This window comes from Balaenoptera acutorostrata, chromosome 2, assembly GCF_949987535.1.
Source record: "Balaenoptera acutorostrata chromosome 2, mBalAcu1.1, whole genome shotgun sequence".
Classification (NCBI taxonomy): Eukaryota; Metazoa; Chordata; class Mammalia; order Artiodactyla; family Balaenopteridae; genus Balaenoptera; species Balaenoptera acutorostrata.
The window spans coordinates 130,825,579-130,852,445 of NC_080065.1; the positions used below are offsets into that span (position 1 = coordinate 130,825,579).

A 26,867-nucleotide genomic window follows, 5' to 3' on the forward strand; every position below is an offset into this window, starting at 1 on the left:
ACACCATTGTAAAGCAATTATACTCCAATAAAGATGTTAAAAATTTTTTTAAAATTTAAAAGTCTAGAAGCAAACACAAAAGAGTAAGAAATTAATAAGCTTATCGTGGAATGTAATGTTTCAGAGGGCAGAAATCATGACTTTTCATTCTGAAAAATCTAAAATAGGGCACTCCTTTCCCCACTTCCGTGAGTAAATGCCTGTATCCTACTCTACATAATAAGCAAAGGACAGGACTTCCCCTGCATTCCAGTGGTTAAGACTCAGTGCTCCCAATGCAGAGGACCGGGGTTCGATCCCTGGTCAGAAAGATCCCGCAGGCCACGTGGCACAGCCAAATAAATAAATAAGAATAAAGCACATTCCCACGAGAGCTGACCTCTGATTTTTTTAATTTCAGATTAAGATTCATTTTTCTATTCTCTGATTTGGCCCAAGTGTCCCAAGGCCGAGCTGTGCATCGCCCCCAGCATCTCTGACTCTGGAAACCCAGTCAGTTCCTCAGAGCACTGCACATGACAGACCTGGGTCTACAGCAGCCGTGGTCATAGCAGGAGCCAAGAAGAGAACCCCAAATCCATGAGAATTCAGTCCATGCCAAACGCTTGCACTGACCCCTGCATGCTATGCTCTCCAGCGCTTCAATCTCACTCTGGAACGAAAAGAGAAGTGTTCCTACTCCCATGACGCTCGAACTGAGGAGCTCATACCCCCAGAGATGGTGAACCAGGGGAATGCAAAATCACGACGTGGAACATCTCCCCGCAGCGTAATGGAAATAACCATAAACACTGTTTCTGTATTAAAATAGTACATGCTTAGGATCAGAATCAAAAGTCATGTGAATTTTCAAGACGATGAGGATGATAACAATTAAAGTCACGATGTTGAGCACTAACATTTACTGACCACTATGGGCAGGTGCTGCTTGAAGCTCTCTGCGTGTACGAACTCATTTGATTCCCACAACAGCCCTCCAAGGTAGGGATATCATCCCCATCACACAGATGAGCACACTGAGGCTTAGAGAAGAGAAATAAATTGTGCAAGGGCACATAATTTTAGTTTCAGAGGTGGTTTCTAACCCCAGAATCTAGTCAGTTACTGTGACACAGGACAGGAGAGAGCACAGGCCTGGAGGAGCCAGGCTGGCTGTGGAATGAAGTAGATCTGTGTTTTGGACAAACGAGTCAGGTATGGAAAGACAAGAGACTGTGAGGCTGCCTTAGTTCCTGGTTCCTGTCCCTTGGGAGGCCCAATGACTGGTGGTACAGAGATATCCCTGTATTCACTTGCTGTAGTAAGTGTTTATCACTTCCAAAGCATAACAAAGACAATGGGAAGGGGAAAACCGGTGTGCAGTGGTCCTTCTTACTATACTCTAGGGGTGTTCGTGTCCAGGTTCCCATCCCTCTCCCATGCAGCCCATGTGTTTCAGAGGGAAGGGATCCCACCCCAGCTCTACGGGCAGATCCTGACTGGTGAGGGCCAGTCAGCCGGTATCAGCCTCTGATCACTCTTACTGGTTCACGAGGGAGCAGGTGATCGAGGCTGACTCAAAGAGATTCAGGGAGAGGCCTTTTCCCTCTTGGTTGGGATGGGTTCTCTCACTCTCACAGGTCTCTTTCCCTCACTAAATGAGGACAAAGATGCATGCTACCCTAGTTGCTGCTGGCAGCCATGAGTTAAACAAACTTGAAAAAAAAATTGGATACACAGGGAAAAGTGGAGCCAAAAGAAGAACAACTATGAAACTGTACCCCACTTGGTTATGAGATAATAGAGCTCCTTACTAAGAGGAAGGACAGTGTCATTGCCAGCAGCATAGATTCTGCAGCCATACCACCTGGGGTTTGAATCTTGACTCTGACACTTACTGGCCATCTTAGCTAGTATAAGTTACTTAACTTCTCTAAGCCTCAAGTTGTAAAATGGGTATAATAATAGTTCCAACCTCATAGGGTTGCTATGAGAATTAAATGAATTTATATATATAAACTCATATATACACAAATACATACATATATCAAGCACTTAGAACAGAGCCTGGCACAGAGTAAACGTACATAAGTGATGGCTGGAATCACCTGAGTCAGGGTGTCTGTAATTTGCTGTGGAAGGCGGCCTGATGGGTATAGGAGAAGGGACAGAACAGGTATAGGAGGACGTCTCTGAGGCATGGAGTGTCAAGCTGGACTCTGGAAAAATCGAGATGAGTGCGAAACATCACATCACTCTAGCTTCTGAAAAGGATGTAAACTCCATTCCATAAAAACTGCAGGGAAAAAATGTCCAATGAAGTTAATAAAGGAAGAAAGCATATTAGAAATACCCAGTTGTGTGATACACAGACAGAGAAAGACCAAAGGAGCTCTTGCCCAAGAAGGTGCCGCAACTGCAGAGACGTCAGCAGAAAGCCAAAACTGGATCTATGTAAAGAGATACAGGTCAAGGCTTGGCCAGATTCTACGGGAAACCCATGTCAGGCCATCTCTGAATTGAGCCGACAGGCCACGCACAGGGACAGAATGACATCCGGTTTCCCGTCACACATCCGCACCTGCTAACCAACACACAGCTTGAAGGTCTAATTTTAGACTCAGCAGCCGTGACAGCATTTTTTTTTCTTTAAAAAAAGATGGTCCATGTTTCATCTTCTGGGTGCAGTGGATAGCCCTTGCTCTCACATTCCCTGCAAAGGAGGGGAATGGAAATAATAATGGGTCCTTTCTTTCATGTCCCCCCAAGATTACCCACTCATTTAGAATGTCTGCCTAAAATGCCTTTCTAAATCCATGTCAAGACCTAAGAAAACATAAGTTTCCCAGAGCCTGAATCACAGCTGTCATTACATCATCCCCTGCTCAGAAACCTTTGTGTGACTGCTTGTTGCCAGAAGAACAAAACCCATTCTCCATAACCTGGAATCCAAAGCAACCTACAGTTTGAGATTAAGTCCATCCTTTAAAAATGTCCATATTCCTGCCTCACCACTTTGCTCAAGGTGGGGTCACATATTGGCTGGGCAACTTAGTGACCATCTCTCTTTGGGTAAGTTATCTAACCTTAGCTTCAAAACACCTCAGGTGAAGGATCTAGCTTTGACCTTGACATAATAGGAGTCAATAAATACTGGCCTGCTGTGTCAATCATTAATAAGAGAGTGTTTTGCAGAGGACAAGAACATAACAAACCAAAGAAAGGAAAAGGTGTAGTTGGTCAAACTCTTTTACAGAGGAATCTGGTAATATGTATCAAAATATAAAATGCACAAAACCTTTGAATTGACCCAGAAATCCCACCTGTCTCATCTACCTTAAAAGGTCATTGAATAAGTGAGGAAATATGTAACCATAGGGATTTCATCACAGCATTGTTTATAACAGCGAAAAATTCAGAAACAATCTAAATGCCATTAGGATTGGATCAAGAAAATTATGTAAACAGGCACTATTGTTAGATGATGAAAACTGCTTCTTTTTTCCCTGAATTTAGTGTTTTTTACAAGATACATGTAACATTTTTTCCAAAATCAGAATGACTATTTAAAAAATAATTTTTAAAAACACACAATGGAAAAAGGTCCTGCAGGAAGTTTTCCTGGATTCTCCAGGACAGTTATTATTTTACAAAGAACTGATGAAGGTTTAGTACTGCTTTTCAGACCAGCCGACAGCCCAGATAGCTGATAAAATGAGGCTGAAATGAGGCATATGAAACGAAAGACTTCTGTGTTTTTTGCATAAAATCAGCCAATTCTGTCCTTTTACTACTTCTACAAAAAAAGAAAAAAAAAGCGCTCTATTCTTTACCCACAACTTTTATAGTTAATCCCAAACATCTATGTTCTATGTGAAGCTCTTGACATGAGGGAGACTAAGAAAAAAAAAGCAAGTGGGTGGTTCAGAGCATGCCCACCTCAGACGCTAATAAGACTTGGCATTCATACTCACCCAGTGTGCTGCTGGAGCATTCTAGAATTATCACTATAGGACCATAATTATGGGGAGCAGAAATGATTTGAACAAGTGATGGAGCTTCAGATGGATTTTAGATTTCTGATTTTTAGTTATTTGGGTTTGAGGGCTTTATTTCCCTTAAAATGACAGGTAAATAAAAATCTCAAACCATATAGAACAGAAAAACATACAGTCAATTATCCTCTGAAATCATAGGTCACAGCAATAATCACTATTAACATGTGGTGCTTGTTATAGTTTGCTTTTGTTTGTAAACCTATTTCAAAGGAATTAATCATTTCTCACCCATTATACTGGCAAAAATTTAAAAAGTATGTTAATATTAAGTCCTGGCAAAATTGTAGGAAATGAGCTTTCATGTGCTGCTGCTGAGAGTGTAAATTAACTTATTAATATATTGGTGAGAGAATCTGTATAAATTTAAAATATGCATGTCCTGAGAACCAGCCACATAACTTTCTTTTATCGAGGAATAATTCATATACCATGAAATTCGCCCCTTTAAGGTATACAGTTCAGTGGTTTTAGTATTTTCAGAGGTGTGCAACCATCAACACTAGTTCCAGGATATCTTCATCACCCCAAAGAGAAATTCCATACCCATCATCAGTTCACTCCCTCTTCTCCTGTCCTCCTTGCCCATGGCAACCACTAATCTACTTTCTGTCCCTATGGATCTGCCTGTTACGGACATTTCAAATCAACTGACTCAAACAATATGTGGCCTTTTGTAACTGGCTTCTTTCGCTGAAAACAGTGTGTTCAAGCTTCATCCACGTTGTAACATGAATCATTACTCCATTTCTTTTTATGGCTGAATAATATTCCATTGTATGGATATACCGCATTTGGTTATATAGTCATCAGATGAAGGACATTTGGCTTGTTTCCACATTCTGCCTATTACGAATAATGGGGCTATGAACATTGCTGCAAATTTTTGTGGATTTTTTCAAAACAACGTAGAATGGCTGGGTCAAGTGGTAACTCTACATTTAACTATTTGAGGCACTGGAAAACCGTTTTCCACAGCAGCTGCACCATTTACATTCCCACCAGCAGTGTGCAAGGGTTCCAATTTCTCCACATCCTTTCCAACACTTGTTACTGTGTCTCTTTTTTATTATAGCCATCCTAGCAGGTTTGAAGTGGTATCTCAATGTGGTTTTAATTTGCATTTTCCTAAAGATGTTGAGCATCTTTTCATGTACTTATTGGTCATCTGTATACCTTTTTGGATAAATATCTACTCAAATGCCTTGCCCATTTATTAATTGGGCTGTCTTTTTATTACTGAGTTGTAACAGTCCTTTATATATGCTGGATACTAAACCTTTATCAGATATACAGTTTGCAAATATTTTCTCCCATTTGTTGGGCTGTCTTTTCACCTTCTTGATAGTGTCCTTTGAAGCACAAAAGTTTTTCATTTTGATGAAGTCAATTTTACCTATTTTTCTCTTTTGTTGCTTGGGCTTTTGGTGTCATATCTAAGAAACTAACAACTAATCCAAGATCACATAGATTTACACCTATGCTTTTTCCTAAGAGTTTTATAGTCTTAACTCTTTCATTTAGTTCTTTGATCCATTTTGAGTTAATTTTGTATTTGGTGTGAGATAGAGGTCCATTTTCGTTCTTTTGAATGTGGATATCCAGTTGTGCCAGCACCACTTGTTGAAAAGAATACTCTTTCCTCATGGAATTATCTTGGCATATAGCTCTTTAAAATCTACCTGAAGCGTTCTGTAGCTTGATTGTGGCAATGGTTACACAACTGTATATGTGTGTGTTTGCCAAAACTCACTGAATTGTACCCTAAGAAGAATAAATTTTGTATGTAAATAATAACTCAATAAACCTGACAATTAAAAATTCTCCTTTAACATAATACTGTATGCCAACTATATTTCAATAATAAAATCAATTCTCCTTTAGAGAAACATTCACATATAGAATACACAAGGATCGTATGCTTCACAAATATTACAGTACTGCTTATATCTAAGAGTAACTAGAAACCATCTGAACATCTGTCCAAAAAGAAAAAAGCTAAATAGAATGTAGTATAATGATAGGATTGAACACTATGCAGCAGTTCAAAGGAATAAACTAGATTTTATAGACATCAAATGGATAAAGTTTAGAAACATTCTACTAAATGAAAAAGATAAGTGCACAATGATTTACACAGAATGAAAACATGTATGTAAAAAAGATAATCAAAACCATACTATATAGGTTCTATGAGTATCTAAAGGTATCTCTTAAAGGTCTGGAAGAATACTCAATACACTGATAACACTCACTGCCTCTGGAGAAGGCAAAAAGGCACCAAATTGGATAGGACAGCCAGAAAGGAGTTGAGCTGTCATTTTTCCCCCAAAGGGAAATCTATTTATTACTTGTGTGATTAAAAATTAATAGTATATAATTTATGTGAGTTGTAAACAGAGGTTATAAGTATGGAATCATAGCTTTTTAATATGAGTGCTCATTTGTGCTTCCCTGCACCCAACCTACATGCACACACACACACACACACACACACACAGAGGTGATCTTACCAATTTGGATTTTCCATACTTTCCCGGAAGACAGACTCTTCCTTCATGGATGCATATTGTGTCCACGTAAGGCAGTGACTCCTTATAGCCATGTTCCTTTCCTGCGGATTGAACCATGATTCCTCTTCTAACTGGACATTAGGTACCTTTAAAATGTTCACCTGTCCAAAAGACGGAAGATGGCTTTCTGAATTTAGGAAGAACAAGCTACATAAGGACTGTGTCCAGAGTTGCTTTTAGTCTTGGGGAATTAAGAGGACAAGTGATCCTGATATATGGATGATGGTACACCAATGGCTGTAAGTCCTTGATAATCAAACATACTATGACCTTACTAAATGCTGGTAAGGACATGCAAATGGCCCAGGATTTATGCAGCCTGTATAGTCCCTGGCCTGATTTCCCTAACTGCTAAATACTAAGCAAAGTATCAGCCTCCTTCGTGTCTCCTCTAGGGCTGGTTATGGCTTTCTTAAATTGACGGATTCTAATTGGGCCCACTTACGGGCTCACATGCAGGACAATATCAGATAAAATATGTTCTTCATTTTAAACTCTGCCCAATATCTAGAAATGTATGCTTTCCTAGGTGGAGGAAACATGGAAAGCTACAAAGGCAAAATTGTACAAGTCAGGGTGTCCTTAAATTATTTAAGAATGGAGATACCAGACAAAGTTGAATGCCTTTTTAAATAATAGATGCAAAGCATGTATACAGAGCAAAGGCAGGGTACACACTCTGTGGAAAAAGCCAGCAATAATTTGCTGCACATACTGCAACATGTTATTATCTGGAAAATAAAAGAAAGTTCATTTTCATTGTCATATCAGCCTTCTTTCCACTAAAGAAAGCAACAGAGTCTTAATCCATGATAAGAAAGTGATGGAAGCTGCCATGTTTTCTACACACAGCACAGCAAAGCAATTTGCAAGCTAAGCGGCAGGAGCCCCGCTGGGTTTTATATCACACACAGGATCACTTCCAGGTTGAAAAGACTGAGACATTTTTAAAGTGCACAGCAAGACACTCTCCTCTACTTCCTAATGATTCTAAAAGGACTCTTATCAATAATCCCTCTACGGTTAAAGCAACGTGATTAAAAATTTCACTCACCTTTTCCCAACAATCACCAGAGTGCTCAAGGATTTCAAAGAGAGAAAACAATTTGCTATCATGAAGATTTCATCATCAATACCATTACTTTACAGAAACACACACACAAAAAGACTTACAGAGGGTGCTGAAAACACTATACTCCCAAAACCATTCTCACTGACAGTAAAATGGAAACTGAAGCTTTTCCTTACTGAAGATTACACTTAATATTTACCACCTGCCCACTTCTGATCATTCTTACCTAAGAGTCATATCTAACCATGGACAGATTAGAAAAGATGGCCACTTCATGCAAAATGTCCAAAGTATCTTTTAAAATAATTGTAGCCCATCTCTATGTACACTAAGAGCCCTCCACAAGAGAGACAAAACAGACAGGAAAAAAACTATCCCTGGTAGCATCTGTCAAAACTGAGGTTGGATAGGAGACAGGTTTCTTCCCTTGAAGGGCTCTGAGGTAGGAGAACTGGGGAAGTTCCAACACTCCTTCACATCAGAAAATGCTATCTCTTTCCATGACTATTTGGAAAACACCCAGCGTTACACCAAATCTGATTAAATTTTGAAATGAATTTACCTTCCTTAAAATTTCTGGAACCACATTTTGACAGACTGCAATCCTCTTTCTATAGATGATCCCTGTTGACACATCTAGAAACAGAAAATTTTCACACTCAAAAAAAAACTGAAGGAAATGTATTCTTGTTTTAATGTCAATAAAACTTTTAATGTCAATCTCAATTTTCTATATGTAGAATTCCCAAAGAAAATATTTAACTCAAAACCCAGCATCTCTGACCACTTTTCTGGACCAAATCCCTCCAAATATCTGTGAGCAAGGAATAAGGATAAAATAGCTAGCCACTCACACTGCACATTTTAAATTCAAGGACAAAAGAATCGTAAATCGTTCACTGCTCTGGACTATCAATGTCAACGCTCCAATGGCCATGGCCAATGAGCCTCCTGCTCAGCTCCAATGAAGAGAATGTTTTAACAAAACGATGGAGAATCTGATTCTGCCACCCTTCTGCACCAAACATATTTTCAAGCACAGGTTTCTGGCTACAAATTTAAACCTATTATTAATTTTATTGGGCATACTCTTCTCTCGTAGGGGAGCAGACCCCCTGTGGCTGGAACTATTCTGTTTTGGAACGAAGTTTACAGAATAGCACTAGGGACATAAAAAAACACACAATAAATGTGAGTTGAGAAAAAAAGGAAACCAAATCAGAGAAAAATATAAACTCTGAAGTGTTGTCTTTTGCTCTATGAATTACTGTGACTCAGCCATGTTCCTACAGTTTCTCAAAGCTCTGGCTATAACAGCCCTGAACCTTGGTGCAAACACCCTGAGTGCCCAGAAGTTGTTGGTAGGGTGAGAAATTGGTTCATCTCCTCTGCCCACTGGCATGCCTTTGGCCATCTCATCCAATGTCTGCAGCACACGTAGTGAAAATGGATGAGCCACTCCCAGAGGCAAAGATGCCCCTGTCAGTGGTAGAAATTATAATTAACCACTTAGGAATATGCACATTGTTCTATCATTTGATCTTCTCAACAACCTAAAGGCAGGTTGTTATTATTTTCCCATTTAACAGATGAAGAAATAGAGCCTCCAAGAAGTTAGGTCATGTATAGATAGTAACAAAATCAGGACCTGAAATCAGACTTTTCTAATGCCATATAAAACCTTTCTCCTACGAGTGCAGGTACCTGAGAAAATGGCTTTTAGTCATATTTACAGAGTTATGGAAGTGCAGGAAATACCCTCGCAAAGACAGTTCTCTCTTCACCAAGCAGAGAGAAGGCCTCAGAGTCACGAAATGAACATCTCATACATTTTCTCAGAAGGTTCAAGAGCATGGTAGACCGAGCCTGGGTGTCTCCAAAGGTTTACACATTGATGATGTGCATCATTATAGCTTCCGTCATTGCCAGCTCTTGAGTTCAAACACTGACAGTGAAAACGCTTCTACCAGAGGAGATGTATGTGAATGACAGAGAACAGGAAAGACTCCTACACTCCAGTCCAAGGATCAGTAAACATCTGTAAAGCGCCAGATGGTAAATATTAATATTTTAGGTTTTGTGGGCCACACAGTCTCTGTTACCACAACTCTATTGTTGTGATAAGGAAGTAGGCACAGATAATACATAAACAAATGGGCATAGCTGTGTGCCAATAAAACTTTATTTACAACAGGCAACACAAGCATAATTTGTCAAGCCCTACTCTAGTCAATACTGAACCGTATTGTTAAGCAGTTTTGATTCCATAATCCAATCATTTTACAGTCCCATCTCATATACATGCTATTAGTCATATCTATTTTGCCATCTACAAAATGATACATCAATATATCAAGAGGCATAGCCATGTGACCTCATTGTTCTGAGGATTAAGTTAATAAAAGTAAGAGTGCCTGGCACACATTAAGTGTTCAAAAATGTAAACTGTCACAGCTGTCATCAATTCTTAATGGAGAAAGTGACAAGAGCATAAGGCAAGCCTTCTACTGTGGGAAATGCCGGGTGCTCTTTTCTATCAGTCGCCTCAAATACAGAACTATACCTGTTAATATACCTGTTTAAAATATAACAGGCCACACACACACACAAAGACACATATCTTTACAAAGATCACTAGCACTTACCTTTTTTTTCCTCCACAATTTTTACAGAGATGACATTTTTATCCATGGGGTTTGGATACTAAATGAAAACACATAAAGAAAAATTACCATTCTTTTTTTTACAAAGTGAATTACTTCATAGCAACCAGTTATTTGCAGAAACAGTAAATATTATCCAAGCAATCTCTAAGGCCAGTTTTCAATCAAGAGTCTTAATTTTACTAGTTCGGAATAGGTAAGTGAGATGCTGTCATCAACTGGACCTGTATGAAACCAGGAGAAACCTTCTTTGGAGTCAACCTAGCTCTGGATGGAGAGGGGGAGGTTAGGGTAAGCTAATTAATAAATAATACTATTAATGTTGAACCAGCCTTACATAAATCAAGCGTGTTCTTTGTACGAGGCACTGTGTTGAATGCTTTACTTGCATGATCTTTTTTAAAATCAGCCTCTCTGTTGTGACTGGGTCATGGGATATCATTATCCCATCTTTCAGAAACTAAATGGAAACTAAATAAAATCAGAAAGCTTAGGGTCACCCAGCTGGTTAGTGGTAGAGCCACAAAATTAAATCAGGCCTAGTATCAATACATAGTGAATTCCTTCACTATTGCCCTTTACTATTGCCTGGTGGCTGGCTCAGCATCACAGGAGTATAATCACAGAAGGAGTCTATGCCGGGTGCTCGATAGTTTATTTATGTATATAAGTGTATGGCTGAGTCACTTTGCTGTACAGAAGAAACTGGCACAGCACTGTAAATCAACTATATTTCAATAAGGAAAAAAATGCAAAAAAAAAAAGTTTATTTATTGATTCAATTCCCCTGAAACACAATTTCATGTTAATAAAAAGCTGATAGGGTTTCCCTGGTGGCGCAGTGGTTAAGAATCCGCCTGCCAATGCAGGGGACATGGGTTTGAGCCCTGGTCCGGGAAGATCCCACATGCCGCGGAGCAACTAAGCCCGGGCGCCACAACTACTGAGCCCGCGTGCCTAGAGCCCGTGCTCCGCAACGAGAGAAGCCACCGCAATGAGAAGCCCATGCGTGCACCATAACGAAGAGTAGCCCCTGCTCGACACAACTAGAAAGCCCGCGCGCAGCAATGAAGACCCAACACAGCCAAAAATAAATTTATGAAAAAGAAAAAGCTGATAACGGCTACCATTTTTGTCCTAGGCAGTTTAATATATTATTTCAGTTTAATTCTCAAAACTATTCCATGAGTTACATTCTGGGGGTTTTTTTTTCCCTTTCACTTGTGAGAAATTAAGCTTGGATAAACTAAGTCATTTGCTCAAAATCACCCAGCTAATGAGCATCAAGACTGTAATTTAGCCACAGATACTTTCTTTTGCCTTCAAGGTCTGCCCATCTAACCTACCCTCAGACACCTCAGTCACTCAAACCCCACCCTTTCCACTGCTCAGATGCGAAAAGAGACTCAGACAGTAGAAGTCCTCAAAGCCAGAGGACAAGCAGGCTGCTGACCAGGCCTGCTGAGCGCCTTTCGGGCTCTATTCCCAGAGGTTTACTGCTTCATCATGCAATCTAATATGAAAGAAAAATTACAGGGAAGTCTTATCCAAAACACCATAAGGTGCTGAGGGGGAGATGAAAGCAGCGAACAGGCTGGGGGGGGGGGGGGGTGGGCGGCAGGGGACAGGCCCCTCCTCTTGGTAAGCTTGAGCTTTAAGCCTTCTGAACCCAGGGAAATGGTATACAAAACTCAGTGAGCAGGGCTCTTCCCCACCCCACAGCAGCTCTGTGTCTGCATGCATCAGTTTGTATAAGAGGTTGACTGAGTGACTGATTTTTCAGGGAAAAGGATCCATCACTTTCACACATTGTTAAAGATATCTGTGGCCCCAGAAGACCTGGGATAAGAACACAGACTCTGCAAGGGCAGGAATTTTGTATCTCCACCAGCCAGCACGGTGTCTGGCACGTAGCGGGCACTCAAAGAATATTTGCCGAATGAATGAACAATCTGGAAGATAAACCTTGCTGACCTCCGGGATCAAGGTGGAAACTAAACCTTAGTCCCTTCGAGGACCAGGGGAACCAATCTATGAAGCAAGCAGTGGGCTCAGTCCTTGGCACCCTCAACATCACGTGACACCCCACGCCGTAAACTCTGCCAGTCACACTCTCATCCGGGAAACTGCGATCTTGATAACAAATCAACAACTTGCCTGTTTGTTTGTTTGTTTGTGGCCACACGCTCGGCTTTTAGGATCTTAGTTCCCCAACCAGGGATCAAACCCAGGCCCCGGCAGTGAAAGCACCAAGTCCTAACCACTGGACTGCCAAGGAATTTCCCAACATGGCTGTTTAAATATTTATTTATTCATTCGTTCATGTTTGCTGCAGAAAAAAATGCTCAAAATTACAATGCTTGTTTTCCTGAAGTTTAACCTTCAGTATTTTTGTGAAGATAATGTCCATCACAGGGGGTCAGGTTTAGCTATTCTGTCCCTCAGCAAGGGGGCTTCACTTACACAACATCCTTGAAGTGAGGGTGATATCTGAGACTCACACAGATGCCCTTAATTTTTATTGTGTGTGTGTGTGTGTATAGAAATCAGAACTTTTATACTAAGGTAAAACGAGAGTATGAGAATATTGCCTCTACTACAGTTCTAGTTTACTCATTTTATTATATTCATCAATACATCCTGACTGACTGAATATTATAAATACACTGTAAGTTATACGAAGATGACTGAACTAAATTATGAAAGAGGTTGGAAACATAATCACCAGAGAAGGCTAATGATAAAAATTTCCCAAGTTCTGATTACTTCACAAAGTTATCAGTGAAATTCCTAAAGATTATAAACTCAAATGCTTTACTCACGCTTTTATATAACTTTAATATCTGCTTATTAGGGTGAAGGGTATCGATTTAAATAATAGTGAAACTATTCTTCACTTAACAGTTTTCTGACTACCTAGGCACTCTTCCAGGCACTAGGGATAGAGTAATGAAACAAACAAAATTGTAGCCTCTTAAGAGAGTTTACATGTCAGTCAGAAAAACAAAAAATAAAATATATAAGGAGAAAATAAATCAGACTAAGGGATAAAAGGGGCTTGGGAAATCATGAAGAGGAGCCATTGTAAAATACTTAAGGGTCACTCATTAGACAATGCTTGCAAATTACAAAGTAAAAAGCAAGTTGTCTCAGCCAAACACAAGAAATCCTAAACTATTCACTCTAGTAAACTCATTTGCAAGATTCAAGGCATTTTCCTATGCAACTACTTTTGGAGTTGAATAGACATGAGCCTCAAGTTTCCTTCCATATGAGAATGGAAAAAGAAATCAGAGGTTTATTTACAATAGCTAAATACCATGACATGAACGGCATATATTTTAACTTTTTTTAAATTAAAGATTTATTGTGCTGAGGCGCCCCCTACCTGGCATTACTCAAAATTTTCTGACACCATCTTGTGGTAACTTGAATATTCAGGATTTAATTCACAAAAATGTATCTGAAGTCAGCTAATAAGGGGTCGAGAGAGGGAAGGCTGCTCAGAGAGGATCACCACCAGGAATGCCAATTGGGAAGACAGGAAGCAGGTGACCAGGTTTTTCTGGACACCTGTACAAACACAGTGTGACAGTGGAAAGGGTTAAGCTAGATCAGGATCAAGCCCATCGAAGACTTAATTGCACATCTACTTTGCCCGTGCAGAGTGCTGTATTAGAGGTCACCATATGTATTATCTCATTTTGTCCTCCTCAAAATGAGTAAATCTCTTAACAAGCGTTAAGATAAGGAGTCTCCATGTTAAAAACATAATGGCATAAGACCTGCACACGAGCAGGGCAACCCTGGGATCTTCCGCTCCCTGCTCCACACTAGTGACTTTCATGGAAGCAAAGTGGACTGATGACCCAAATATCTACCAAAAACCCTTGCCATCCTTGGACCTCACTCAGTGGACCACAAACTGCAGTGTCTAATAATTACTGCACAGGACTCTGCACATTTGCCATACTTTCTGGGTGACACAAGGGATTTTTCAAGGTATATTTGAGTTCATTCTGAATGTACTTATAATTTTTACATTCTTCACAGAACATAAAAACTAACCCCTTCCCTTTCCCCAAGATATAAATGTGTTGCAAATATCACTGCTTATATTATATGTATGTAACAGTCTAACAAGGGTAAAACGTAGACTCTCCTACACTGTCATATACCTTGCTTTCATTTGTTTTACATATTAAAAGGCAAGAGCCCAAAAATTTCAAAATAATGGGTAAAAAACAAAATATACATTAAAACAAATACATAGCTATGAAGAGTGAGAGGTCAAGAAATAGAGTCCATCTAACTACAGGAATAACATTCAGAAGATAGGGTATATTTACATTTCTTATTTACAGGGGGAAAATATAATAAGCTTTCATAAAGCCGACTCTTAAGAGAGTAAGGAGTTATTAACATATCAACTTTCCAGGACTTCGGTGGTCCAGTGGTTAAGACTCCAAACTCCCAATGCAGGGGGCCAGGGTTCGATCCCTGGTCAGGGAACTAGATCCCACATGCATGCCGCAACTAAGACCTGGTGCAGCCAAATAAATAAATAATTAATTTTTTTAAAAAAAAAGAAAGAAACAACTTTCCAAAAAGCTCAGAAGTCGATGCCTGCCTTTTATAATACTCCCACCAAAAAAATCAATGACCTCCAAAGGAGCCATTGTTTACCAACTTCCAACTGGCATTATCCAAGAGAACACAAGGAAGCAGTTAAGCTGATATATCTGTATTAGTCCTTCAAAGAAGGCCAAGGAGACCTAAAGTAAGTCTGGTATATTAACATATCAGTTTTATAAGCATTAAGGGAATCTCTGCTAACCGGGCTGTTGCCAAACATGTACGTGCAAAGGGATGGAGCTGCTGAAAAGAGCTATGGCATTTAACTACACAAGGAAATCACTGCGAGCTGTGCCAAATTCCCTTTATGAGCTACATACTATTGTCTATCTTAGAAGAAAAGCAAAGCTGACTTTATACCAAGACCAAATGATTAGTCAAAATGTCAAAGACCAAAGACTAAACACATTTAAGTCAACAGACATTTTGAATGGCTGTTCATTGGCCTTCGCAATAGGAGGATGAAGTAGAAGAAACAAAGGACAAGGAGGCAAGATGTGCAGACTGTGATGCTGCCATCTGTGAAGCCCGGGTGGTGGACAACCAGATGATCCTCAAAGGCCCTTCTGGTGGGACAAGTTATGATTCTAAACAAAGGCCAACCAACGTCATTTCACACTCATTCATACCAAAATGTCCCAATAATTGGCAATGACATAATGAAGTTTTTTAAAAAGAATCATTCATACAATTGTGACACCAAGGAAAATCCTTTTCCCTAAACATTAAATGCAGCACTATTTACAATAGCCAAGACATGGAACCAACCTAAATGTCCATCGACAGATGAATGGATAAAGAAGATGTGGCACATATATACAATGGAATATTACTCAGCCATAAAAAGAAAGGAAATTGAGTTATTTGTAGTGAGATGGATGGACCTAGAGTCTGTCATACAGAGTGAAGTAAGTCAGAAAGAGAAAAACAAATACTGTATTCTAACACATATATATGGAATCTTAAAAAAAAATGATACTGATGAGCATAGTTGCAGGGCAGGAATAAAGACATAGACATAGAGAATGGACTTGAGGACACGGGGGCAGGGAGGGGGAAGCTGGGGTAAAGTGAGAGTAGCATCGACATATATATACACTACTGAATGTAAAATAGCTAGCTAGTGGGAAGCAGCAGCATAGCACAGGGAGATCAGCTTGGTGCTTTGCGATGACCTAGAGGGGTGGGATAGGGAGGGTGGGAGGGAGGCTCAAGAGGGAGGGCATATGGGGACATATGTATGCATATGGCTGATTCACTTTGGTGTACAACAGAAACTAACACAGTATTGTGAAACAATTATATTCCAATAAAAATCTATTTTTTAAAAAAAAATGCATACACAAACCCAATGCATTTAAAGTTACAAAGTCTACAAAATAACTAATCAGTAGTCTTGGAAAGCACCATGGTCCAGAAAGCACTAAAGAACTGAAGAGGAGACTAAGATACAACAACACATTAAATGTAATGTGGGATCCTGGATTGAATCCTAGACTGAAAAAAAATCGTATTAGTAAACAAGAGCCAAAATTTGAATAATGTTTATAGGACAGCTAACATGGTATCAGTGTTAATTCCCTGATTTTAAAAATTATATAGTGGTTTGAGGAAGTTAAGGACACGAATTTTCTGTCTGTTTTTGCAACATTTTGTAAGTCAAATTATTTCTAAATGAAAAGTTAAGAAATAAACGAAAGTAAAATAAAGACAGTCTGGGAAACAGAATGAGTTTTAGAATCTAAGAGACCTCAGTTGAAGCCCACCTATGGGAGTCTCAGGCAAATTATCTCAGTCAGTCACAGTCTTTTCATCTGTAAAATTAGAAAAGCAAAAACAAAAACAAAACAAAACAAAAAATCTACCTCAAAGAGTTGTTATAGGAATTCAAGGAAATAATTTTATGTGAAGTGTAACACCTGGCACCTTACTGCTTTGCTACTAAAAAATGACTCAATATTTTTCAAAACTTAGTTTCAAGACTTCAGTCTTTATCTTGTAACTTACTGTGGTGTCATATTAAGTATACTATTAGTGTCCATTTGCAATCCAGATATATTTAAATGATTATTCAAAAATTACTAGAAGATATTTCTTATTTTCCTAGACTAGTAAAACCTCACAAGCTTATGCTTTACCATTGCAGAATTTGTAGAAGATACGACAAGGACTCCTTGACACATCCTACCCACTAGCATTAGGGAAAGCGCCACATTGGAGAAGAGAATAGAGAGAATACTTACTTTTAAAAAAGGCAACAAACTCTTAAGTACTCTAAAAGCTCTTATATATTTATAATTAAAACGTGAATCTTGCCCCATACTTTATGTCTGTGATATGCCCCTGAGAAGGCACTTATCACAAAAATTAATTTATTTTCTTTTGTCCCCTTTGACAGTGAGCTCCTTGAGGTCAGGGCTATGTTTTTTTGTCTTTTTTTTAAACATGTTTTTTTGTTTTATTTATTTATTTATTTATTTTTATTTTGGCTATGTTGGGTCTTCCTTTCTGTGCGAGAGCCTTCTCCAGTTGTGGCGAGCGGGGGTCACTCTTCATCGCGGTGCACGGGCCTCTCACTGTCGTGGCCTCTTTTGTTGCGGAGCACAGGCTCCAGACGCACAGGCTCAGTAGTTGTGGCTCACAGGCCCAGTTGCTCCGCGGCATGTGGGATCCTCCCAGACCAGGGCTCGAACCTGTGTCCCCCGCACCGGCAGGCAGACTCTCAACCACTGCGCCATCAGGGAAGCCCCAGGGCTATGTTTTATTTAGCTTTTCATCTCCCAGGGGCCAAATGATACACAGACCTATTGTGGATTTCTATTAGGAGACATATAATGAATGTTTAACTATTATACTTTGATAATTAAAATTTTCCTATCTTTCAGGCACTGATTAAGCCACAACCTCTACTAGGTAACTTACTAAGTATGCTTTAATATTATTTAAATGACATTTTAAAAATAAGTCATAATTCAAATATGTACCTTTATTCATGCTTACTCTCCCCTTAATTACTTCTAGTTAAAAAGATTTCTGCAAAAAAAAAATAAAAAAAATAAAAAAAAAATTCTGCAGACTACTTCTCTCAGCTTTTTATTTTCAAGTTCATGGATTACATGTCATAAATTACTTCTGTTAGTATTACTATAACGATTTTTAACAAGTACTTTAAAAGTACTTGTTTTAAACAAGTACTAAAGCACCTACTGTGTGGTGATATTAAACTATGTATATTGTATGCAACTGTGTGCATTATCCAACTTACTTTCCCCCAACAACTCCAGAAGATATTATTATTATTAATATTATGCAGATGAGGAAACTGAGGCATAGAAAAATGAACTGACTTGCCCAAACTCACACAGCTAGAAGCACCCCGACACCTGGCTGATGCCAGAGCCCACGCTCTTCCTGTCTGCACCTTCTTCCCGTCGTGCCTAATTTTCTAGTAGAATTGAGGATAGGAAGATAAAAGTGAAGAAAGACTATTATAGTGTGAACAAAAAGATAAATAACCATTATGCTAACCCAGGCCTATCATTTTCAAATCACTTATTTTGGAAATATGGGTCCACTCCAAATATTTCAGGAGCTCTGTAGGGAGAGATGTTCCACACATGTGTCAGATATGCAAGGGAGAAAAAAGAGGATCAGAAATGGAAACATTATTAATTACCCAATCAACTTTCTACTCTAAATGGAAATAGCCATTCATAAATCCCCTTTTTGAGTTTAAGGGTAAACATTCAAACCATTTTGTTCACAACATCAAGCTCCTGGCTAGAATAAATAAAATCTGAGGCCACTGTGTTGAAGCAAAGAAATTATTTTAATCTGTCCGTTTGATTACAGTACCCAAAGTAAGGACATGTTACTGAATCCCACACCGGCTTCGGTCTGAAATTACACAGGGCTAAATCCTGAAGAGAGTATTTCACTCATTCATTCAATAAGGATTTGTTGAGTACCTACTATGTCCAGGATCTCTTTGGATACTTGAGATACATCAGGAACAGATGATAAAATCTCCACCCATGAAGCTTACACTCTATTCACAGTGACTCTTTTACCTACAGCATAACAAGAAAATCAACCTGAACAACTCTACGGTAAGAAAAACTGTCGCTTCTCTGGCCTCATTTAAGAATAAACAAGAAAAATCCAGGCCACATAATGGCCTTTTTTATGACTTTAAATTTCAGGTAGACAAAATTTAGAAAGTCTTTTAGGAAGAAATTTTTAGAAAATCTAGGAATCCAGCTCATGCAAGGCAAGCCCATTAAACAGACCCATGTTAGCTTCCAGAGATGAGTAAGCCTATCAGCTGCTATATCCATCTATTCAACAGTGTGTTCTCTTTGTAGATGGTTTTAAGTAAAAGGAAGGAAACAGCTATAAATGATGAGAACTAGAAAGCTAAGAGTCATTCAAAGAAAGAAACCAAAACACACTGTCAAGACCACTGACACTGTAGTTCATGGAAAGTACAGTTTAGCATCTGATGAATAAACCATTTTGGTTCTCACAGCACTCCTCCATGAAGAGTTCATTGAGAAACATTGCACTCCACGAACAAAGAGTATTGTGGTGTTTGTTTTCAAGGTGCCACTTAGCTTTGAAAGCATGTAGCTAATATTTTGCCTGTGGTATCCAACAGGCAGGTGTAAGAAGAGCAAACATTCCTCAGGTTTTAAAAATAGCAGGATATTATAACTTGGAAGGCAAGCCCTAACATACCAAAAGCCAGAGATCAGTAGACTCTATTTAAAATAGAACTTCCTCAGCGCTGTAGCACTTTCAAACATACCATTGTGCAAAATCAGATTAAATGCTTCCCAGAGATCCTATGATTGTCCCTTCTGCCAAGTGCTTTCCTTTGAATAAAAAAAAAAAAAATACAAAAAGACTAAAAGAAAAATAAAAGTGTATTTTGCCAAAAGGATCATTCTTACTACCTTATGCTTTAAAAGAAACATATGCTTGTCAGACTGTTACACATCTGATCCTCACAACAATCCTGGGAGATTGGTGGGTTACATAGCATATCATTTCACAGATAAGAAATTAAGACAGTAGGGTTGTCTCATAAGGTTGTGCATGTTGCTCACTGCACAAGGTTTTCCAGTCAAGCAGGCCATTGGGCACCTAGAAGAAGGAGCACTTTTTTCTAACTTGCATAAGTAGCCCTATACACCTCCCACTAGCCCCATTTACTGTGAGCTTATGGGTGTAGACCACCTAGATGATGCCTCTTTCTAATTTGCTCAAGGGCACAGTATAGGCTGGTGAAAACTGTTTCCCAAGGCCACCTCAAAACTGCTTTTAATGAAGGAAGCACAATGATTGGAATCCAGGTCTACTGACTTCCAGTTCATGGCTTTAAATAATGCAAGGTGGGGACCTCCCTGGTGGTCCAGTGGTTAAGACTCCTCGCTTCTACTGCAGGGGGCACAGGTTTGATCCCTGGTCAGGGAACTAAGATCCCGCATGCCATGCGGCCAAAAAAAAAAAAAAAAAAAGAGAGAGAGACAAGAAAAAAGAATGAATAATGTAAGGTGAAAATTCTCAGAGCAACTGAATTTATTGACATCCTAGAGACAGTCACATAGCCCCATCCAGGGATCTCTGAAGGACTGCTTTGTGAATAGAAAGAATGGAAGTGTAGTGTCCATAGAGATAACACTGTCCCATCCCTAGACCTTTTCTACAAATGTTCTCCTCCACTTTCCCTAGCCTTACCTTCCAAAATGTCCTCCTCAGTTTTTATGTACAATGTGCCAGGCACTTTGCTAGGTATTGTACAAGAACTCTTCCAGATCCTAACTGAACCCAGCTAGAGAAGCGACCTCAGCTATAACACATGGCACCTAAAAACTGCCCACCTGAGCCCAGTCAACCCGTAGAAATGTGAGAATTAAAAGCTTTCCATCAAAAGCTTACCATTGGTTTAGGCCACTAAATCACTAGGGTGATCTGTTACACAGCAGATAACCAAAACAATGTATTTTCTCACCCTCGCACCTTCAAAGCTATACCCTTAGACCAGGCACAACCCGTCGGAGATGAATAAACCCTGAGAGAAGACTGCAGGCAAAAGGAAACTGAGATTGGATAAAGAGCACACAAAGTAGTCTACAGCACTGTATTTCCTCAGTGATTATCTGAGTGTCTATTATGTGCAAGATAGCACAGCCTGGTGATTAGGGGGTGTGAGCTTGGATTCAGATGTGTTGAAATCCTGGCTCTCCCACTTGCTAGCTGTGGGAACTTGCAATCTGAACCTCAGTTTCTCCAGACCATGGAATGGAAGTCAATCATAACTACTTCCTGAAGCTGCTGGGAGGAGTAAAAACGATAACGTATGACAGCACTTCCTCCCCCGCCCCAGTGGCCTAGGAAACTCGTCTCATGTTTCAGCCATCACTTCACAAATGTCACTTTCTCGAAGAAGTCTTCCCTCATGCCACCCTCCGGGACTTCACAACGCTGTGAACTTTCCCTGTGTAAATACACATCATCAGCTGGAGTTATGTGTTCACTTGTTAATCATTTATTAATGTCAGTCTCACCCACCAGAGACCATCAGCTCCACGAGAAGAGAGTCTGTCTGTGGTGCCCTACACCCAGCGCAGAGCCTGGCACACAAAGTGTCTCTAAACACCTACTGAATGAAAGAAAAGCATTTAGCCCAGAAGCTTGACACATGCCAAGTACTCTCTAAATGAGAGCTTGGCACTGTGATACGTGCTTCTTCAGGAGTGAGACCTACCCCGAGGAAGCTTGGAGTCTAATGAGGGAAAAGACACATGCAGTAGTAACTACCCAACACTGTAGAAGACGGTCACTGAGGCCCAAAGTGTCCCTCCAGCTCTGACAAGGCAGAGATTGCCTCTTGATGAGGACAACCCAGAAAGGCTTTCCAAAGGGGCAGTGGCACTGGAGAATCCACACTCCAAAGTGCCAGTCCTAAAACAAAAATGGGGTGTTGGCTTTTTCTCTTTAGGGCCCAGAAGCCTGGCCTAAGGCAAAGTCTACAGCACATCTGTAATTCATTTATTCATTCATTTATTCATTCATCATTCATCAGATTTGTACTGAGCACCTAGTAGGTACCAGGTACTACATACAGGAGATAACTAACAATATTAACCCGCTGACATTCCTCCCCCAAAAAAGGCCTCCATGGTACCATCATGTTAACCAGGGTCCTACTCACTCCTTTGTGACCTGGGCCCCCAACTGCATCCTCTAATGGAGGTCAGGTCTTATCACTTAAAAAAATCCATCTCCAGGCTTCCAGGTGGCACACCGGGAGCACTGCCAGTGGCAGCTGTCCAAGGCAAATTACAATTCTTGCAAATCTTCCTCAAGATTGTGAAAGCTGAAAGAAGATCTGATACAACACTCATCTGTGGACAAAGAATGTCACCTGCCATTTCAGTAAACAAACGATGTTGTGGCCATAGGTCCTTCAGCCTCTGCAGCCATCCCCAGCGGTGCACCCTGAGGGGATTCAGGACAGAGAAAAACAGGATACAGGTCCTAGATAGTTAAGACACTTATCAAAGGAATTTCAGTGAGCCCAGACTCTTGCATTGTTCCATACACAGAAAAAAGCTAATTTCATTAACTTGAGATGTCCCGTTTTCTTTAATTAGCAGTAATCTTTGGATGGTCAACTATCCTTTTTTCTGTTTGAACTCCTATATATCCTGGTTCCTCCCTTACCTCCTCAGACCAGCCCCAAGGAGCTATCTCAGAGGCTGTGTCCAGGCTTAAGTCCTCAGCAAGTCTGCCCAATAGAACATAATTCTCAACTTTCAGGTTGTGCATTTTTTTACGTGGACACATCTTAGATGCAGAAACTGAAGCCTAGAGAGAAAACGACCCTTGACCAAGGTCATCAAGTGAACTAACTAAAGGCAGAACCAGACTAGAAAGAAATTTCCCATTCTACCATTGCGAGCCACAGTCCCAGGAGCAGCCCTTGAGATAAAGAGGGCCACTGAATATTGAGGCTAGGGTGTACAGTTATAGTAGCACAAACAACAACAATATATTTTAAAGAACTTAGCAAGCATCAGTCACTGTGATAAGCACTTTACGGGAATTATTTCACTTGAATCCTCACAACTCCTGAGTTGGTACCATTATTTTTCCCATTTTACATATTACAAAACTAAGGCACGGAGACTGCCCAAAGTCCCAAGCTGTTAATAAAAGAGAAAGTGGCGAGGTGGTAGATGACGGCTTCAACAGCCTCCACTAGCTTTGAAGGAGTCAATGATGTACTAGAGAGATCGACAAGCCCTGTGCAAGCTCACCGGGGCTCCAGAACTTGGGTTCCCCGCGACTCTCCCTCCAGCTGGGGCAGGGTGTGAACGTGATGCCGCGCACGGAGCCTTTGCCTCATCCTGGTGGGGGAGCTCTCAAGGAAATCCACCCCCGCCCTCGGCCAGCACATCCCAGAGGCGAAACCCGCAGTTGGAAGGGGAGACCGACCGTGGGTGTGGACCTCCGAGGGCAGAGGGGTGCAGAGTGGAGGATAGGGGAGCTGCGGGCGCCCGCTGCCCAGAGCGCAGACCGCTGGGCCACCGGGGCAGCGCGGGAGAATGCGAGCCCCGGCCGAGACGGAGCGGGGCGAATACCTTTCGGAGGAAGCTGGCGACCACCTGCTCGAAGGGGTACTTGAATACCTCGTGCACGTCCACGGTGACCCCCATTCCGGCGCGCCGACCACGCCTCCGCGAGCACACTGCTGCTGGAGCTCTGTGTGTGCCAGGCCGCAGGCGTCCACACCAGGGTAGCCGAAGGGGCGTGGGGGGGTTTTTTTCTCCTCCTTTTTCAAACTTTCGAAACTTTATTGTCCACTCGGAGAACCAGACAGTCGGTCATGCCCCCGCCCCCTTCCGCCAGCGTCCCGTCGGGCGGCGGGCGCGGGAGGTGCCGGGGCCCCTGGCGGGGTCGGCTGGAAGCGCCTGGAGCGGCCCGGCCCCGGCCCCGCCCCTCCCCGCGCCGGTCACGCCTCGCCCTAGCCACGCCACGCCCCCGACCACGCCTATGGACCCAAGTATCCGCCCGGGAGCCGCCGCACAGCGCCTTAGCGGCTTGGACCTTGGAACTGGGGCTTTTGTTATCACCTCTCCTGGAGCCTTAAGCCGCTACTGGCAGCGCTAAAAAAAAAGTAATAATAAATACATAAACGACCCTCCCTCCAAGTTTAGGGATTGTAATATAACCCTCCTCGTGTTGCCGAGTCCGGTGTGACAAAGGCCAACAACTGCATTACCCACACGACCCGGGCAGCTGCCTCTGAGGCTTTAGGTTGCGTCTCAAGTACTTAAAAATTGCCCGTATCTGCATCTGACTCCGTAAGGAAATCCTACGCTCATGAAGGTTAAACACCATGGAGCAAGGAAACAAGGGATACAACAAGAATTTTGAGTGTTCTTCACTCGACTGTACAGATTTTACAAGAGCAGGCAAGTGAATCCATTAATCCAATAACTTATCCAACATGTTACTTCCTGAGCACCTACTATGCGCCAAGCACTGTGGTAGGCACTGGATTCCGCAGTAAGGAAAGCACAGTCCCTGCTGTCAGATGATTTAACACCCAATAAACAAAATAGAAAAAGAAGCAGGATAATAGGTCAAAGTTACAGGTGGCATGATTTTAGCTCGGATAAATAAGGGAGGTCTCTGAGGTGGTGGCTTTTACATTTATAATTTTATAATCTCGCTTACACATAGTCATACTGGACTGGCAAAACCCTAGCCTTGGATAAATCCAGCTCTCCACTTACTCACTGCCTCACCCAAGCCACTGAAAGGGCCTGGAGGAAACTATACACCCAGGCCTCTGTTTAGATTCATAACCACCAAACTCAAGGGGCCTTTTTAATGGTGCTTAGACAAAAACACTGCAATTCTCTAACTCACTTACTGTCCCAGGCTCCTCTCTCTTCTAACCTCCAACACCTCCCTCCCCAGCCTTATTCTCAGGTGATTACCTTGCTTCCTTTTTCCCTTAGTAAAGAGGAAACATCTCTCTACCACATCTATCTACCCACCTGTCCAAATGGCCTGCCTTCTCCCCTGTTCTTGTAGACAAACTGTTGCCACTTAGTTGAGGGCCAATCTCTCCACTTGTCCACCAAATCCAGGCATGGGCTGCAGATGCTTAACAAACAGCTCTCCTTTAAAAAACAAACCGAAACAAGGCCCTGATGTCTAATGGCTGCATTTTTTGTGGTGTAAATACTCCCACCACGGCCAATTTGAAATGACCAGCATGGTGTCATTTCCACCACCCACTCACGATAGACATAACTGCAAGAACACAGACCATGGTAAAGGTAGGAATGAAGTTAGGAAGGGAAGCTTTTTGAATATCTATTACCTTTTAAAATATAGTTTATTTAATAGTAAATTTATATAATTTAATATTTAATTACAGTCGTGTTTAACAACCAGCTGATGAGGGTCAGAACACAGTAGCCCAAAACGTGCACCTTAGCATATAGGATATTTTAAGCTGAAGGAGTCTGAGAAAACAGCAGAAGCAGGAAGATCTCGCTGGCTGTCCCCCGCCCTTCTCCCCTGAAGCAGGTCATAAGACCTTCTTCTAACAGGTGCCCCTCTATACCCAGAGGAAAGAAGCATCTTTATCTCCAGGATGAAGGGTCACCAGGAAGAATCCAAACAAACAGGCCTTGCCAAGTTTCCCCCAGTTTACTACACTTACCTCGTACCCTTTGTCCTATCATATTTCTCCACAACTGCCCACTCTTCATCAAACCTAGAATTAAAACACTTAGGTTTAACCATTTCTTCAGGTCTTCATTTCCTGATGAAGGCTCCCATGTCAGTTATAAAACTTACAGTAAGTAAATGTGTATGCTTTTCTCCTGTTAATCTGTCTTTGTCAGTTTAATTTTCACATCCAGCCAGGGACCCTAAGAGGGTCAAGGAAAACTTTTTCCTCCCCTACACAGCTCTACCACATCCCTAAAAGTTCTTTGTCCTCTTTCTGGTTCAAGGACATCTCAAGCCATATCTACTCCCTCTTTTTTGCATCATCAGTTTTGCCTCTATTGGATCATTACAACCAGCATACAAGTACACTGTGATTTCTTCCATCTTAAAAAAAAAAAATCTAGGGGCTTCCCTGGTGGCGCAGTGGTTGAGAATCCGCCTGCCAATGCAGGGGACACGGGTTCGAGCCCTGGTATGGGAAGATCCCACATGCCGCGGAGCAACTAACCCTGTGAGCCACAACTACTGAGCTTGCACGTCTGGAGCCTGTGCTCTGCAAGAAGAGAGGCCGCGACAGTGAGAGGCCCACGCAGCGCGATGAAGAGTGGCCCTCGCTTGCCGCAACTAGAGAAAGCCCTCGCACAGAAACGAAGACCCAACACAACCAAAAAATTAATTAATTCATTAATTAATATATTTTTTTTAAAAATCTACTCTTAACCCCATATCTTCTTCCAGCTCTATTTCAACTCTCTGCTCCATTTTTTTCCTATAATCTCTTGAACCCATTCCAGCCAGTTCAGGCCCCTGGCACTCCACTGAACTTACTGCTGTCAAGGTCACCAAGGACTAAATTGCTAAACCCACTAGTTAACTCTTACTCCCCACCTTACTAAACCTATGAGCTGCATTACCTTGAAATACTGCATGAGAAGTGGGGTGGAGAGTTAGGCACCAAAGCCATTACATGTTGAATGTATGTATAAAGCAACTCTACTATATCACCAACCCATCCTTACAGGAAAAAAACAAACACCAATGTCCCTGGGGAATTACACAGGCCTACAAAGGACAGATAATTTACTTGTGGAGTTGATGGTGTCTCTAATCTGCCTCTGCAACCAGACAGCAT

General features: G+C 41.2%; 1 protein-coding gene across 3 annotated transcripts in view; it reads right to left on the minus strand.

Annotated features, from left to right (window-relative positions):
- The window catches only part of PRELID2 (PRELI domain containing 2), an 85,623-nt gene extending 61,702 nt beyond the window's left edge, over positions 1-23,921 (minus strand). Inside the window, exons 1-4 of one of the 3 annotated variants that reach the window (XM_007194169.2) lie at positions 23,626-23,921; positions 10,325-10,382; positions 8,242-8,315; positions 6,548-6,708 (exon numbers count right to left, since the gene is read on the minus strand). In XM_007194169.2, the coding sequence (XP_007194231.1) occupies positions 6,548-6,708; positions 8,242-8,315; positions 10,325-10,382; positions 23,626-23,700 (368 nt within the window). In that variant the 5' untranslated portion in view covers positions 23,701-23,921. Of the gene's footprint in view, positions 1-6,547; positions 6,709-8,241; positions 8,316-10,324; positions 10,383-18,338; positions 18,642-23,301; positions 23,373-23,625 lie in introns of those variants that run through there. The other 2 variants (XM_057541571.1, XM_057541570.1) reach the window with 2 other exon arrangements.
- Positions 23,922-26,867: the final 2,946 nt, after the last annotated feature.